Source organism: Serpula lacrymans, assembly GCF_000218685.1.
Source record: "Serpula lacrymans var. lacrymans S7.9 unplaced genomic scaffold SERLAscaffold_6, whole genome shotgun sequence".
NCBI classification, from domain to species: Eukaryota; Fungi; Basidiomycota; class Agaricomycetes; order Boletales; family Serpulaceae; genus Serpula; species Serpula lacrymans.
In genome coordinates this window covers 524,411-541,674 of record NW_006763295.1, presented here as the reverse complement: position 1 = coordinate 541,674, position 17,264 = coordinate 524,411, and the positions used below count along the sequence as shown (strand labels likewise).

Here is a 17,264-nt window from a genome sequence, read left to right as displayed (position 1 = left end):
TACAGATTTAACTGGGATGATCACACCCTATTTCAGGGATTTGTCCAGATCAGTGTGGGATGATCCTCAGTAAAAAAAATCAAAAGTTGGGCAATGTCAATGGTCAGAATCAGTTTTGAAGGAAATTACCTGAGTTCTACATATTGCCATAAAAATGATAATCCAAAAAGAGTGGTGTGAGACAGCATCACTATCATATGAGAGACAGAGAATGTTGGCAGAAACCTTACTTGGCATGAAAAAATATTTTCCGGATTCATTTCAATTTCTCAAGAATCTCAAAAAAGAATACCTTTACAGCACTATACACAGTCAGCATATAGGCACCAGTCACCCCTTAGACCTTCAGCTGGTAGCTCCCAGAAATGGCACAACTCAAGGTATTAAATACCTAAGCAGTGCCTAATTAATCCTCACACTCAAGTCATCTAGTGTAGGAGTATCAAAATGGAGATCTTGTGTATTATACTGTACATAGCAAGCATCCCCCTCTCCCCATAGACCTTCAGCCAGCAGCCCCCAGGAACCACTCTCAGAGAATGTACAATATAAGGTATCAAATACCTTGGTAGTGCCACAAAAGTGGTAAATTCATGTTTTTGCAAGAACATGACTTTATATTTCTTTTTACTATGTTTTACTTTCTACAAGGTCAGGATTTTCCTCACAGAATATGCCAGATCTAGTGTAAATCTAATATTCGATGTCCTTCTGCAGATTACTTTGTTGTCACAGCATTTGTGTTGTGTTTCCTAGTTTTTACTTCAGTTAAGGGTATAATAAACCTTGCAAAAAAGCAGAACTCACATATCACATCTATCAGCAAGGACAACAGCATCTTTCTAGTGTATGATTCCTGCAATTGATTATATCTAGAAATTGATAATGTTCCACATTTAAAAAAAAGGGAATGCTTCTCCCCAAATTTGCAGTAAGCTACAATGAGGAACTTGTAACTCATATATTTCAAAATAGTCTTGATTATATTGGGCTAAAGTACCATTATTCAGGTGGAAAAGACTGGAAATATCTTCACTAGTTGGCCCAGCATTCTCACATGTTAGTATTAGCACCAATCCCCCTGATACCATGTGACATGTGACAGGTTATTGGGATTATCCCATCTGAGGGATAATCCCACTATGGTACATGGTCTGATACCATGGGAAAATCCCAGAAGAGTGGTATTATTCCGCTTCTGGGATGATCCCATCCTTGCTGGAGCACTTGGGATGATACCAGGAAAAACAAGCTCTTAGCTTTATACATTTACACAGATAGTTGAAGCTAAATGCTTATGTTTTGGGGGTGACTGAAGTGTCCCTCGGTGCGGAACTTTGCTTTATCTACCTCCATTCTTTCTCCGTTACCGGTATAGGTATACCCGGTTCCGTCTTTCTTCTTTTCTCCTTCCTTCTTTTGTTCCGAATAGGGTTTCTTCCCAATTTCGGAGCCTTTCTTTTCTCTTTCTCTCTCTCTCCAAATATAGTCTATCCTGATTAGTTCCCTTTTCCATTCCTGGTAATCTCTGGGAATGTGCCCGCCGTAGATCACCCTGTCTACTAGCGGTTTGTTCATATTCCTTCGGAGTAGGGATATCAGGAACTCTTCATTTATCCTATTCGTATATCCCGCCCATCGTTTCTTTTCCTCAAACCTTTCAAAGAAGGCTTGGGCGGTTTCATTGCCCTGTCTTAGGGTCAATATTTTGTTCTTGGCTGTTTCTTTTTCAAAGTTGTCTTTGAACCTTTCTTCCATTTTGTCTGCAAAGTACGGCCAACTTCCATATGTGTTTGTAATATCGAGCCCTAACTGTTGGGCGTCGACTCGGTTTTCTAGCCAATCGGTCCAAAAGGCCACGGCTTCTCCTTCTTTCATAAAAGATAGCACAAAGCTTATCTTTTTCCTGTCATCTTTAAAGTATATGGCATCATCTTCGAAGTGTAGTAATAAGGACTCTCTAAAGGCCCTATACTTTTTCTTATCTCCGGAGAAGTTCTCGGGTTTCTCCAATGCCGTTCTACTTCTCTCCACCTTTTCTGGAGGTGGCGGTGTCTGCTTCTCTAGCTTTCTTTGCAAGACGTTCACTTCTTCGAGCGCCTCGTCTAGCTGCGATTGGTAGTGCATTTGTGTCTGTTTTACTGCTTTTTCTACTTCTTGTTTTACAAATGCTTCCAATTGCGCTTCTTTCAGGGGGGAGTGTCTATTCTGGGTAATGAGTCCATCATTTCCCTGGTAAATGCGCTGTCCGTGCTGTTGGATGGCTCGGGCAGATCTCAATATTCTAGGTTTGACATCAAATGTAAGTTGGGGAGGAGGGGGAGTTTCGGATTTGATTATTGGAGATGGGATTCTGATGGGTACTATTTCTGGTAGAGGGAATTGCCCTCTGTATACATAATCTTTGGAGTATATATGTTGTTCTCCGATCCAAATGTAAAAGTCTCTACTAAGCATAGAAAGGAGTTCACCAGTGATAAGCTGGATCGATACACCGCTTTCTAAGATCCTAGTAGTCTATCTTTTTCTCTTTGAGTCAAAGTGGTCCTCTTCAGCCCACTACTGACTGTGTATATATGGTAACTATTTTTTGTATTTTACGAATTTTATGTAAAAAGTATAGTAATAATTTGGGGTCCGAACGGTTGTCCCAAAGTGACCAGCTTATTAGGCTTTCAGTCCTTCTCCCGACTGGCGGACGCAAGTGCGCGGCCTGGTCAGAGGAAATTGAAAATGAAACTAGGTAAAGCCGAGAAAATCCCTTTGGTTCCACACCAAAGAGATTATGATGATATAAAAATGTATTTACAGGGGGATAGTGACAAACAAATCTTGGGATGAGGAGGGGGAGATGTTGGCGGGAAAGAAAGATAGGATAGTGTCGGGGCAAGTAGGAATGTTGTGAAGTGGGAGAGTGGTGGTGGTGTGGGTGGTGCGTCTGGATAGGTTTAGGATAATGAAAATGATGATGATGGTGACGACGATAGTGGTTAGGATAGCTGCTGTTATATTCATAAACGGTACTTGTAGGAGTTGTTGATTGTGTAAAACCCTTGTCCCCTTAACCAAACTAACGGAGGGACGAAGGATCAAAATCAAACAAGTAGCGTTTCAAGTAGCGATTGAGAATTAATCGACAACTGAGGAAAGTATGTACATGATGGTTCTCTATATATACGTTTCTGAAGTTCAGCCATGAGGCGCTGACTGATCTTACATGCAGTAGCCATGAGGCGCTGACTGATGTTCTTTGTAATCGTTCTAGGCTCTTGTCATGTGATGGTCACGTGATCTGATGTAATCTACGTATTATGTCATCCGCGCTTATAGCAGCAGCTTAACATATCTTATCTGTCATGTGATCAGATATCAAAAAGAAACTAGCGCTCAAATTAGCGCTTGTGGTTCAAGTCGTGACACCTTGTAGAAGCCCGCAGGCTTTGGTTCTCCTCTTCCCGGTTGTTCTCCAGGTGCAGGATCGGGTTCTAGAGGTTGAGGAGGGTCAAGGACAGCTGGATAAGGAGGCTGAAGGTCGTTTAGAGGTGGCTGGGCAACAGGATTGTGATGGATGCCATTTGGTTGGATTGGATGAGGCTATGGGTTGATTGGAGGCCAGTATAAGTGAATGGCTGCTGGTAAGTTGTCAATGGTTTCATTTTCAAGAGTTGCTAATCCAATCACTTTGTTTGTAGAGTCAGTTGTTAATTCTTCAAATATACGGCCATTGTTGTTTTTGGCATTTTGGGATGGGATAAGACGCTCCTGTGGATTAAAAATGATGTTGTATTTGACACTTATGGTGCGTAGTTCTGGCCAGTGTATTCTGTGCCCTTTTGACTCATCATCAAATCCAATCCATTTACCAGCCTTTGCATGTGGGTCTAATTTGCCTGTGTCAACGGTTTTGATATATGCTGTGCATCTAAATTCATGAATATCAGATAAATTTGGTATGCGGCCGTGAACTATTCTGTACAGTGTTTTGCCTTGTAATGCCTTGGTAGGGGCTTGGTTTTTGATCCAGACAGCAGGCCTAATAGCTTCACTCCACGGAGATTTAGGCATGTTTGCACCAAATAACATTGCACAAGCACATTCAATGAGTGTGCAGTTGAGGTGTTCTGATACGCTGTTCTGCTGGGGTAAGTCATGGATTGTTAATTCCCTGACAGTGCCTTGTTTTTGCAGGCGCGCATCAAAATTGAGGCTTGTGTATTCGCCTCTGTAATCAGACCTCAGGATCTTTATTTTACTGTGATCCTTTTACATATTGAGCCAGGCTTCAAAGTTTTTATACATCTTCCTTTCAAGTCTTGAACAATAGCCAGACCCCAGAGATCCGAATGGATTCTTTCTGCATAATGTTTAGCTCGAGTGTGGCTAGTTTTTGGGAAAGGTTTCCTTGTGGCCTTTGCTTGGACACATGTCTCACAGAAAGATATGGCCTTGGAACTATCCAGGACAATTCCTTCAGCTAGATTTGAATCAACGAGGTGCTTGAGTGATTTATAGGCTATATGGCCCATTCGCCGGTGCAGATCATTAATGGTCACTGTGCTGGCAAGGTATGCTCCTTTTTGTAATTTTTATAGACATTTGATATGTGATATAGGCTCTTTGTTTCTGGAATTTGAGCTATCATCCGGCAGCCAGGTGGGGGCAAGCGTATCTTGCATATGCCTCTGCCTATATGAATAGTATATCCTGCCTTGTCCATGTGACTAGCAGATATGAGTGTCAAGGCCATTGTAGGGCAGTGTAGCGTGTTTTTTAATATGACATGAGAGCACTGGTTTCCATTTGGTAGATTAACAGTGATGTCACCCTTGCCACGGGCGTACATTATATTGCCATTTGCAGCATTAATAGGTATAGGATTGATTGGCGTATATGATTGGAATCTGTGGTGATTGGAGCAGAAGTGGCCTGTTGCACCGCAGTCAATGATGGCTTCATAATCACTTATATGAGTTTCAGCTTTGTTTGCCGGAGTTGTAACCTGCAAGCTGACAGCAAATGCATATATCTTGTTGTCCTCATGTTTGGGAACAATTGTAGCTATATTTGCAGCGGCTGCAGTATCTGCTCCCTGTGCCGTCTGAGGAGGATTTACTTGATTGTCCCTAGGATTGGCCTTGTTTTTGGGGCCTTGACCTTCTTGGCCTCCACCAGATGCAAAGCACCTTTCAATCATTGTGTGACCAACTTTGACAGGACATTTAGGATTGATGCATTTGTATTGTTTGTTTCTTTTGGCCTTACAATCTTTCTAACTGGATTTGGCCATCATGGCTGTTTTGGACTTGGCTTGAGCAGAGATTGCTCAAGTGTCTGCTTCTTCGGTTACATGAGCAATTATATCCATTGTTAAAAGCTGGTTTTTTGGATATGCAAGTAGCGGCTAGGATTGATGAGAGTAGTGGACAATAAGAATGTGGGAGGGAAGATAGCATCATAGCAAAGAAGTCCTTCTCTTGACTGTTGCTCCCATGCCTGCTAATTGCTCTCAGAGCTTAGTATGTCTCCTATATAACTTCAGACATTTGTAGATTCAGTGCATTTCATATTTTGTAAGTAGCGCCTGATGTTAATCTGCATCATCTCCATTTTGCCTTCATGTATGTGGCAAATGATAAACCATATAGCTGCTGAACTCTTGTCCTGGACTTGGATAAGAGTTTTGTTGTGAACAGTAGAAAATAATTGCTGGATGATGAGACATTCTTTCTGAGTGTATTCATCAATCTTAGTTTCATAGGTTTCTATGTCTTCTTCTTTAAGGGTAGTGCCATCAGTTTTTGTAGCTATGCTATTAGAATCCCTGGTATATTCAAGAGGATCTGGCTTTTGTGCAGTTCCAGACAAGTGTCTGATTAGACCTCAGGCAATAACCACAGCTATATGAGACTTGTATGTAACCCAATTGGAGCCATCCTTGGCCAGTGTGGGTACAGTGAATATCGAGGCTGTAAAAAACATTTTGAGTGAGCTGGCAGAGCTTATAACCTGTGAGGCTATGAGAAGACTAATAGAGAGTTTTTCTCAGTCTTATAATTGAGAGACTGAGGTTTGTGTAATGAGGTTTGTATAATGTAGAATGCTACGAGGATGGCAAGTGTGCAAAAATTGCATGTAACATATGCTGGCTTGTAATAGTGGACAAGCATAAGATACAAGACACAGAAGATGTCACACAAAACAAGAGAGTGACAGCACGTACTCAGGAAATGATTGAAAGTGACAGTAAGTAGGACTATTTGCGCTATTGTTACAATAACACAATTTTTGGACCTTTCCTTTAATTTTCATTCTTTGCTTTAACCTTTTTACTATAGTTCATGCTCTGTGCCATGCGGCGGCACTTTCTTTTTTGTTCTCGTTGTCATGCACCAAAACTGATTGGTAGCATGGACAGGTGTCAATAACGAAGTGAATATTTGAAAAGACTCGCCTTTGCGCCACACAGGCACAGTGCCACGTGGAATAGTAATTAATATTGCCTGTTTCAAACTTGTGGCTGATCAGCACCACCTCTATTAGGCAATCCAGTCACGCTCACCTTTGCTTTTCCATCCGGTACTTTCCGCATTTCGGCATTTCGGCAAATTTTTGCGTTGCCACTGGCTACACATTGCATTGCGCCCTTGCTTTTGTTGTTTCCCTTACTCCCCTTCCTTTGCCTAGCCCCACCATGGGCCCCTTCCTCTCCTTTTTATTCTCACCCGACGGTCATTTCTGGATCCCCATTCTAGTCCACTTATTCGTCACCTCCACCCTCCTCCTCCTCATATTATTTGCACCCTCACCATTTCTGATGTCACCACTTCCTATCCGCTTCCATCGCCAATCCATTGACTACCACGTGCCACTGCTGATATCAGCAAAGCCCCGGCGGCCGGTCCAAATAGGGCAACAGGTCTATCTTCATGACATCAATCTGCCATCACATACTATCAAAACATCGGTCACTCGTCTTGCCTGGTTGGAGCGTGGGTGGGTAGTTTTTGAGCTGGAGAAGGTTCATCCCCTTGCGTCGCCCATGTTCATCGCTGTCCCATTCACTTGGGTACACTTATCTTTTGTCCATCGTCTTCGCTACAGCTACACCTACCACACGCTGCCTGGGACTCACTTGTTCCAAATTGGAACTACTCCTCTCCCTCCCTTGTTTGATCAGGTGGTCCAACACAACCAGTCCATTGGTAAGGCCATGGAACTGTCGGATTTGGATTAGGTGGTGGACCGGTGGCTCCAGTTTCTTTTTTTTCAGCAGAACATTCATTTACAGTGCGATTATTTTTGATTTTTGAATCATTTTTATGGACACATATTTTTTTAGAATGCCTGACTGACAATAAAGGAACTGTGTTGATACTGATAGTGTTTTTCCTTGCCCTTTTTTTACTGCATCTTCCCATGACATCATTATTTTCCTGCTCTCTTTTTGCTATTGGACTTTACTTTATGGCTGTACAAACCTGTAACATTACTCACAGCATTCATTGTTCTATCCCTTTCTTTCCCTTATTTTGATGATCTTATCCTGTAGCAACTACGCAGGATTCGTCAGCGTACATTCCTTCCTTCATGTTCTTTCTCATTCTTTTTGCGCAGCTATACTGTGCATAGCCTACCTTTCTTTTCACTATGTAAACCCCTGTATTTTACCTTGTAAAAACAACAAAAGAACTCAATTCCAGACTTCTTCTCTAAATCTCAAGTTCACTACTCTGCTACTTGTGATCCAGTGTGGTCACAATACTTCCCACTGCTACCACTGCTATCTGCTGTCATTGTCACTCGTCATTTTTGAAAGTCACTGTCATCCCTTTCGATTAGAGTCCTTCTGAGCACTACAGTTTGTGCGTCAGGAGCCTGCTATCACTGGGAACTTTGTCACCTCGTCATCTTTGTCATTCTCAAACCTACCTTGTGCTACAATTAGCAAGGTAGTGCTCGTCTATACTTGTCACAAAGCCCCCATCTTCTATAAATTCAACTATCCCTCCTCCTCAAAACCCACACCCATACCTCTCTGGGTTTTACTTTGAAGGACTTTCATACATACCACCCCACAAACAACCAGACCACTCCACTGTTCTAGGAGGCAAAGCCCATAAACAAGTTCCGTGGAATCTGGGAGGATTGTTTGTTAGTTTGTTTTTGTGTGTGGTTTTCTAACAACAGTTCTCATCATCGACACCGGTCCGTCTGTTGAGGACTAAGTACTATAATAGGTACTGTGAATGCGAGAGGAATGGAAGTGTATGTGAAGGAAATGAGTCATCAGTCCAATGGTATAACCAATGAGTAAAAAGAAATGAGTAGTCCTGAAATGTCCAATAGAGATCGTAACATTACCCCCTTACTTGCTCCGAGTTTCACCAAAATTTGGTACCTTTGCCGTCCATATTGTAACTGTCGTCATAGCTGACATCTCCATGTAATCCTTCCATCAGGATCCTATCCTTGTCTTCCCTGCAGATGGGACACCAATTGAAACTATGTCCCGGTGCACAACGGTCACAGTTGGGACAATAGTAGGCTTCGCAATAGTACGTGCAATGATCGCTCCAACCGCAGTATAGAGCGTTGTTACAAACACCTTTGTGGTATCTTTGTTGGGTATTAGATGAGGTGTTGGATTGGGGAGTGGTGTCACGACTTGAACCAGAAGCGCTAGTTTAAGCGCTAGTTTCTTTTTTCATTTTCTTTGACAATCTGATCACATGACAGATAAGATATGTTAAGCTGCTGCTATGAGCGCGGATAACATAATACGTAGATTACATCAGATCACGTGACCATCACGTGACAAGAGCCTAGAACAATTACAAAGAACATCAGTCAGCGCCTCATGGCTACTGCATGTAAGATCAGTCAGCGCCTCATGGCTGAACTTCAGAAATGTATATATAGAGAACCATCATGTACATACTTTCCTCAGTTGTTGATTAATTCTTAATTGTCTACTTGAACGCTAATTGTTTGATTTAACCTTCGTCCCTCCGTTAGTTTGGTTAAGGGGATAAGGGTTTCACAAGTGGTTGGATCGTCATCTCCTAGGTTATACGTTCCTGCATACAACTGATCAATCATGGCTGCGTCGTTGTCTACGTTGATTGGGTTAGAGGGAGAGCCAGTTTCAGGCCTGTGCATTGCGCCAGACGGACTGTCTTTCTTTCCCTTGGACATACGAGACTGCCGCTTTGATGGAGTTCTGGCGGCGGGGATCTGGAGTATCACCTCTTGCCGGCTGTGTCGGGCTCCTTGTCAGTTTGTCAGGCAATGGGTTTGGGCGTTTGGCACTGGTCGAGGTGGAGATGATGGGGGAGATGGTGGTTTTGGGTTCAACCCAATGGAACGGGGACTGGAGTGGTTCAACCCTTGTGAGATTGGGCTGGTTGGGACGGTGGGAATATATTTTTCCTCCGACAGGATGGGTGGAGGTCAACGGGTGATGATGTGGTAAGTGCGCTCCGGGGTAACACTGGTCTGGTCTGGGTGCGACGGGGACTGGAGGGACAAACCGGTGTCGATGGTGAGAACTGCTGTTAGAAAACCACACACAAAACAAACTAACACACAATCCTCCTAGATTCCACGGAACTTGTTTATGGGCTTTGCCTCCTAGAACAGTGGAGTGGTTTGGTTGTTCGTGGGGTGGTACGTATAAAGATCCTTCAAAGTAAAACCCAGAGATGTATGGGTGTGGGTTTTGAGGAGGAGGGATAGTTGGAATAAAGAAAGATAGGGGGGTTTGTGGCGAGTATAGACGAGCACTACCTTGCTAATTGTAGCACAAGGTAGGTTTGAGAACGACAAAGATGACGAGGTGACAAAGTTCCCAGTGATAGCAGGCTCCTGACGCACAAACTGTAGTGCTCAGAAGGACTCTAATCGAAAGGGATGACAGTGACTTTCAAAAATGACGAGTGACAATGACAGCAGATAGCAGTGGTAGCAGTGGGAAGTATTGTGACCACACTGGATCACAAGTAGCAGAGTAGTGAACTTGAGATTTAGAGAAGAAGTCTGGAATTGAGTTCTTTTGTTGTTTTTACAAGGTAAAATACAGGGGTTTACATAGTGAAAAGAAAGGTAGGCTATGCACAGTATAGCTGCGCAAAAAGAATGAGAAAGAACATGAAGGAAGGAATGTACGCTGACGAATCCTGCGTAGTTGCTACAGGATAAGATCATCAAAATAAGGGAAAGAAAGGGATAGAACAATGAATGCTGTGAGTAATGTTACAGGTTTGTACAGCCATAAAGTAAAGTCCAATAGCAAAAAGAGAGCAGGAAAATAATGATGTCATGGGAAGATGCAGTAAAAAAAGGGCAAGGAAAAACACTATCAGTATCAACACAGTTCCTTTATTGTCAGTCAGGCATTCTAAAAAAATATGTGTCCATAAAAATGATTCAAAAATCAAAAATAATCGCACTGTAAATGAATGTTCTGCTGAAAAAAAAGAAACTGGAGCCACCGGTCCACCACCTAATCCAAATCCGACAGTTCCATGGCCTTACCAATGGACTGGTTGTGTTGGACCACCTGATCAAACAAGGGAGGGAGAGGAGTAGTTCCAATTTGGAACAAGTGAGTCCCAGGCAGCGTGTGGTAGGTGTAGCTGTAGCGAAGACGATGGACAAAAGATAAGTGTACCCAAGTGAATGGGACAGCGATGAACATGGGCGACGCAAGGGGATGAACCTTCTCCAGCTCAAAAACTACCCACCCACGCTCCAACCAGGCAAGACGAGTGACCGATGTTTTGATAGTATGTGATGGCAGATTGATGTCATGAAGATAGACCTGTTGCCCTATTTGGACCGGCCGCCGGGGCTTTGCTGATATCAGCAGTGGCACGTGGTAGTCAATGGATTGGCGATGGAAGCGGATAGGAAGTGGTGACATCAGAAATGGTGAGGGTGCAAATAATATGAGGAGGAGGAGGGTGGAGGTGACGAATAAGTGGACTAGAATGGGGATCCAGAAATGACCGTCGGGTGAGAATAAAAAGGAGAGGAAGGGGCCCATGGTGGGGCTAGGCAAAGGAAGGGGAGTAAGGGAAACAACAAAAGCAAGGGCGCAATGCAATGTGTAGCCAGTGGCAACGCAAAAATTTGCCGAAATGCCGAAACACGGAAAGTACCGGATGGAAAAGCAAAGGTGAGCGTGACTGGATTGCCTAATAGAGGTGGTGCTGATTAGCCACAAGTTCAAAACAGGCAATATTAATTGCTATTCCACGTGGCACTGTGCCTGTGCGGCGCAAAGGCGAGTCTTTTCAAATATTTGCTTCGTTATTGACACTTGTCCATGCTACCAATCAATTTTGATGCATAACAGCGTGACTGTGCTGCAAAATCCCTGATATTCCAAAAGTCTCTCCTACAGTTTCCAAACTCCTTCCAGACAACGTCAACCTCACTGCTCGTGACTGTTGAGATATTTTGGCTACTCATTTCCATTGCAGCAACTCCTCATTGCAATTTGAACTGTGCTCTTGTATGTCTTTACTTTGCATGAAGGATCTTGATGATGCTGAACATTTTTGTTCTGAGTGGAGAGACATCACTCAATGTTTCTCCAACTTATCCACTGATTCTTTATCAGACAAAGAGGCCATTTTTAATTTCATGGGGGGACTTCTTGCCGTTTCAGTGTGGGGCACTTTCAAATCCCATTGTACTTGTTCCCTCCAACACCTTATGTTAGTTTTGGTGATTCTGCATCTTTGTGCTACCTATATATTTTCATTCCTTTCTCTATCTATTCTTCTATCATTCACTATTGATTGTGTTCTCTATTATTTCGCCTTTGTGGCTGCTTTGTTTATCTTTGTTTACAAAACTTCGGACAGTACTGCAGAGTCCAATGCTTCCTATTCTCTAGTTACTCACATTGGACTCTAGTTCCTGTCCCTGATTGCTTTCAGCAAGTGGCTAGACACTTCCTTCAAGCTTTGTTCTTAATACCTTACTCATGGCATTGTGGACATTGGGGGAGTATCTACTCCTTTCATTGTCCCAGCCATAGACCCTTCTTTCAATCAGGTCCTCACTGCCTTCAGCGTTGAAGCCACCTGTTACGATAACACAATTTTCAGACCTTTCCTTCATTTTCATTCTCTGCTTTAACCTTGTGTACTTTAGCTTTCACACAGGGTGCCACGCGGCACTTCCCCTTTTGTTCAAACTCCTCTTTCTCATGCCGCGTTGCCTTCTTCTTATTTTTAGATACAACTCTCTCACACAGTGGAGCTGGTCATGCGGGCTAGGACCCATGACATCATCAGCCACTATCTTTATCAACTGTATAGTACATAAGTACAAACAACTCTGTATTAGTATATATACCCCAATAGATCCAGGAGACTCCCCAGTGAGTCCTCCTGTCTCACTGCAGCCTAGGGGGTAATCACCCCCATCATCTTCTTTATAGTGTGTTTCTGTGTGCGCCAGAGTAAGTCACTCTTGGTTGTTACACCACCCGTCTCAAGGTAAACAATTGTACCACCATTTGTAACAACCAAGAGTTAGTTACTCTGGTGCACACAGGAACACACTATAAATGTTACACACAAAGTGCTTAACAAAGTCTGAGGGTTTGTCGAGGTTTTATAAAGAGACTTATCTGAAGACAAGTTCGAGAACGTAGTTCTGAGTGGAGGTTTTCCAACGAGAGTTGGTCTTCTTCTGAGTAGAAGTCTGATTTTAGGAGTCTAGCTTTGTAAGCGTAAACTGCGTAGAATTGTATTGGAGAATACTACTGCTTGTTACATGGTATTTATAATGGAAAGGAATTGGTGATAGCAGTTAGGTCCTATCTAGGGCAGGTCTGTCTGTTGAGGACTAAGTACTATAATAGGTACTGTGAATGCGAGAGGAACGGAAGTGTATGTGAAGGAAATGAGTCATTGGTCCAATGGTATAACCAATGAGTAAAAAGAAATGAGTAGTCTTTAAATGTCCAATAGAGATTGTAATAATGAAGGTAGTGAATGGGGAGTGGTTACCCTTTAGGCTGCAGAGAGTTTGTTGGTTAACAATAGGAGGACTTGCTGAGGAGTCTCCTTAATCTATTGGGGTATTTATACTAATACAGAGTGTTTGTACCTATGTACTGTACAGTTGATAAAAGCAGTGGCTGATGATGTCAGAGGGCACAGCCCATGTGACCAGCTCCACTGCGTGAGAGACTTGTGTCTAAAAGAAGAATAAAAGCAGTGTTGCACAAGAAAGTGGAGTTAGAACGAAAAGGAAAGTGCTGCATGGCACGGAGTGTGAACTATAGTAAAAAGGTTAAAGCAGAGAATGAAAATTGAAGGAAAGGTCCAAAAATTGTGTTATCGTAACACCATTCTGTACCAGAATTTGCTCATGCCAGGATCACACAGACCTCCAAGTTGCACCTTCCCCCTTCCCATGTACACAAAAACAATCCCTTGGGTCTCCCTTGCTTGAACCCAGCCTGTGCCTCAAATCCTCATTGCAACAGTCATGATCTGTCCCACTGTTATTAAACTGGTGGTGGCATGGTGGGTCAGGCCCCCTGGCTTGAATGTCTGGTTGCCCCTCTCCCAGCTCCCCCCGTTGTTCCGCCCCCCATTGTTGCTCAATTGGCTGTTACTTCTTCCCCAGCCTTTCTGTTGCACTTTGGAGACCTATCTTGTGCCCTCACTGATGCTCCCCTTCCTTCTTTGGGCTGTTTCACCACTATTCTTGACTCCAGCACCACTTTCACTCTTATCATGGATTGCTCAATCTTCCGGTCTTACACTGCCGACCCCTCCATCTCCATTTAAACCGCCAATCAAGGGACCCTCAACTCCGCTGGTTGTGGTGACTACCTGGCTGTTCTTACTTTGAATGGCTCTTGGCACCAACTACGCCTTTGTGATTGCATTCATGCCCCCAGCGCTCTCATGAACCTTGTCCCCATGGGTCATTTATTGAGCAAGGGCTGGTCCTGCGTCTTTCAGGGTTCTCCCAGTCACTGCATCCTTTCCTATTGCTCTTCCACTCTCGGCTCTATTCCCATGTCTAACAATCTCTTTTACATGGACCTCAACTTTATCCCCCCCTCTTCCACATATGTCATTTGTGCCAGCCCCACCAACATCACTGCTTTTGTGCATGTTGTCCAAACACACAATTTATGGCATGCTCAACTCGGTCACATTGGTGGTTCGGCCATCTTGCGCCTTCCTCATTTTTCTGCTGACGCAGTTGTTTCCTCCTCCTCTCCACTTTCCTCTTGTGAAGCCTGCATCTTAGCCAAACATCCCTGCCAACCACATCCACCATCCCCTTCTCCCCCTGCTTCCCACCTCCTTGACCTAATTTATACCAATCTTTGTGGTCCTTTCCCGGTTGCCACTCCACATGGCAAGCTGTACTTCCTCATCTTTCTTGATGACCACAGCAACTGGCTTTGGCTCTACCTCCTTGGTTCCAAGGGCAAGACTCTCTCAGAGTGGATAGCTTTTTGTGCCCCTGTTGAGAAGCAAACGGGGCATTCCATCAAAATCCTGTGCTCCGATAATGGTGGGGAATTCACTAGATCTGCTTTTCAACAGGCCCTGCATGACAGTGGGATTGTTCACCAACTTTTGGCAGGAATACTCCCATCAGCAAAACAGCAAGCTATGTGGACCGTCAAAGGTTGTCTTCTCACTCTCTTGAAAGGTGGGGGCCTTCCCCCCACGTACTGGGGGGAGGCTGCTCTTACTGTCTGTTGTTACCTGTGGAATCTCACTAAGTTATGCACTCTTTTTCCTGGTCAGACTCCTCATGAGACTGTTCACGGTCAGAAACCAGATGTCTCCCAACTCCACATTTTTGGCAGTCGCTGCTACGCCCGCATTCCTCCCAAACTTTGTCCTAAACTCGGTGCTCAGTCTTGTGTTACCCTGTTTATGGGATATCCACTTGACATGAAGGCTTACTGCTTGCACGACATCTTGTCGGGGACTTTTTTCAACTCCCGTGGTGTTGTCTTCAACAAAAACCCTTTATCTTGTATTTTTTCATGCCCCTCCTCCACTTCCTCCTCTTCTGATGATGACTTTTCTTCTTCTCCCTCTTCCATTCCTTCTTCCCCTCTTGCCACACGTCAAATTCCATCCCCTCTAGTCCCTCATTCTCCTCCTACTCCTTTCTGTTCCACTTGTATCCGCACTTGCACTCAGGCCGGCCTTGACTTTGATTCCTTTATTGCAGCCTCCAAACTTGCCCATCTTTCTCATCTCTCTTCCAATCACATTGTGGATCCTGCCCCACCTCCTCCTTTTCTTGAGGAACCTCTCAACGGTACTCCAGACAATGCTCTTGCCTCTTTGCTCATAGCCAAATACACACACATCACCATTTGTAGTAACACTCGGCGCAATCCCCTGGCAGCCAGCTACAATCTTTGCTTGCCTCCAGTAACCTATCTAATAAAACTAAGTGAAACTCAGTCACTGCCTGAGAGGCTATAGAAACGACTTTATTATTTACCTATGTGAAACTACAATTGATGTTAGTTTAAGGTGATCTCTAATAAATGTAATGTAACATACCTCAGCCGCTGCCCAAGAGGCTATAGAAATAACTGAGGTATTCCTATACTAAACCCCTACTACTTATAGTCGGAGGTGCTACTCGCTACAGTATAATGACTCCTAGGAGAACAATGGTGACTCCATGGAGTGGTGGCTATGCTCCATGGAGAACAATGGCTGCTTCAGCAGAGACCGAGTTTATCCGGTTTTGTCACTATCATGAGGCCCTTCTGTGTCCCACTTGGCTCAGTGCCATGGAAAAGGAACTTGCCACCATGAAATCCATGAAAATTTACAGTGTTGTTCCTTTGCCTCTGGATCACAAGGCAGTTGGTTGCTGCTGGGTCTTGAAATTCAAAGAGGATCTCAAGGGCAGGCCCGTCTCCAAGGCTCAACTCATCACGCAGGGATTCTGTTACGCTTGTGATGATGTACAAGCTTGGTAACAAAGGAGTTTCTGGGTTTGTTATGCTTGTGATGTACAAGCCTGGTAACAACGGGGTTTCTGGATTTGGGACGTGGTTTCTGATAAGCCCGTAGATTACAGGTTTGAGACGTATTCTGAAATAGCTGAGGGGTTTCTGTATGAATACCAAGTTGTACTGTTGAAGTGTACATTGTATTGAAGACGTAACTACAATACAAGTGGCTATATATACTGTCCTACTTTAGGGTAGGCATTTGTGTTGAACAAACAACGACGGGTGAGAAACCATAACAGGTAACATAGTGTGGGAGATAGTAATGAGTCATGGTAAGTACCTACTCAGAGAAGAAATAAAGTCTGTGAAAGTCATAGTTTGTAACAGATTCACTCAGATCCCCAGTGTTGACTATGGGCAAACCTTTGCCCCAGTTGTTAAAATTGCTTCTGTATGTATCAGATTCACTCAGATCCCCGGTGTTGACTATGGGCAAACCTTTGCCCCAGTTGTTAAAATTGCTTCTGTATGTATTATTGCCGCTCTCGCCTGCATTAACAACTGGGAACTAGATACTTCCGATGCGACTCGGGCCTTCTTATGGGGCAAACTGCGTGAGAAAATAAATCTACATGCGACACCCAATTGGGTTTGAAGAAGGGGCCGAAGGGTCCTCTGCTCCTCTGGTTTGGCGCATGCACAACTCCATTTATGGATTAAAACAGTCCGCCTGTGAATGGTATGACCAAGTCAAAAGTGTCATGTTTTCCCTTCACTTCATGCATTGTCCCGTCGATCACGCTGTCTTCCTATATTGCAAAACTGACTCGACAGGTCGTTCCGTTATCTGCATCATTGGCTGGCATGTCAATGATGGACTCGGCGCCTCCAACGACGTTGCTTTTCTACACATGGTTAAAGCTCGCATCGCTGAACGTTTTGGCATCAAGGACTTTGGTCCCGTCACAAAATTCATCGGCATCCAATTCAAACGCAATCGCGACGCTCATTGTCTTTGGCTCCATCAGTCTGATTATATCATTTTTCTTCTTTCAGAGTATGGCCTCACAAACTGCAATCCCATCGGTATCCCCATGGACCCATCTCACCCATTTGGCTTCCCCACTGATGTATACGAAGAAATCCCCGACATCAATCACGCCTATTGCAAGCTCGTGGGAGAACTCCTCTGCACCAGGCCCAACATAGTGTTCGCTGTCCACAGGCTCTCCCAGTTCAACGTTAATCCCCAATTGTGTCACTACGCTGCAGGCAAATGTGTCCTTCA

At 43.9% G+C, this 17,264-nt stretch overlaps 4 protein-coding genes across 4 annotated transcripts; all 4 read right to left on the bottom strand.

Annotated features, from left to right (window-relative positions):
- Positions 1–1,287: 1,287 nt before the first annotated feature.
- Positions 1,288–2,457, bottom strand: SERLADRAFT_437021 (uncharacterized protein; the record flags this gene model as incomplete). The annotated part of the gene is made up of 1 exon (XM_007317327.1): positions 1,288–2,457. The coding sequence occupies one exon, from the start codon at positions 2,455–2,457 to the stop codon at positions 1,288–1,290; it is 1,170 nt and encodes a 389-aa protein (XP_007317389.1).
- Positions 2,458–3,387: 930 nt separating this feature from the next.
- Positions 3,388–4,065, bottom strand: SERLADRAFT_437020 (uncharacterized protein; the record flags this gene model as incomplete). The annotated part of the gene is made up of 3 exons (XM_007317326.1): positions 3,388–3,594; positions 3,682–3,922; positions 3,977–4,065. The coding sequence occupies 3 exons, from the start codon at positions 4,063–4,065 to the stop codon at positions 3,388–3,390; spliced, it is 537 nt and encodes a 178-aa protein (XP_007317388.1).
- A 4,486-nt stretch (positions 4,066–8,551) lies between these two features.
- Positions 8,552–9,346, bottom strand: SERLADRAFT_386897 (uncharacterized protein; the record flags this gene model as incomplete). The annotated part of the gene is made up of 4 exons (XM_007317325.1): positions 8,552–8,584; positions 8,632–8,652; positions 9,044–9,271; positions 9,294–9,346. Coding segments are annotated over 2 exons (173 nt in total), but the record flags the coding sequence as incomplete, so codon positions are not given.
- Positions 9,347–9,933: 587 nt separating this feature from the next.
- On the bottom strand, positions 9,934–11,044 carry SERLADRAFT_386865 (uncharacterized protein; the record flags this gene model as incomplete). Its single annotated transcript, XM_007317324.1, has 2 exons — positions 9,934–10,048; positions 10,670–11,044. Coding segments are annotated over 2 exons (490 nt in total), but the record flags the coding sequence as incomplete, so codon positions are not given.
- Positions 11,045–17,264: the final 6,220 nt, after the last annotated feature.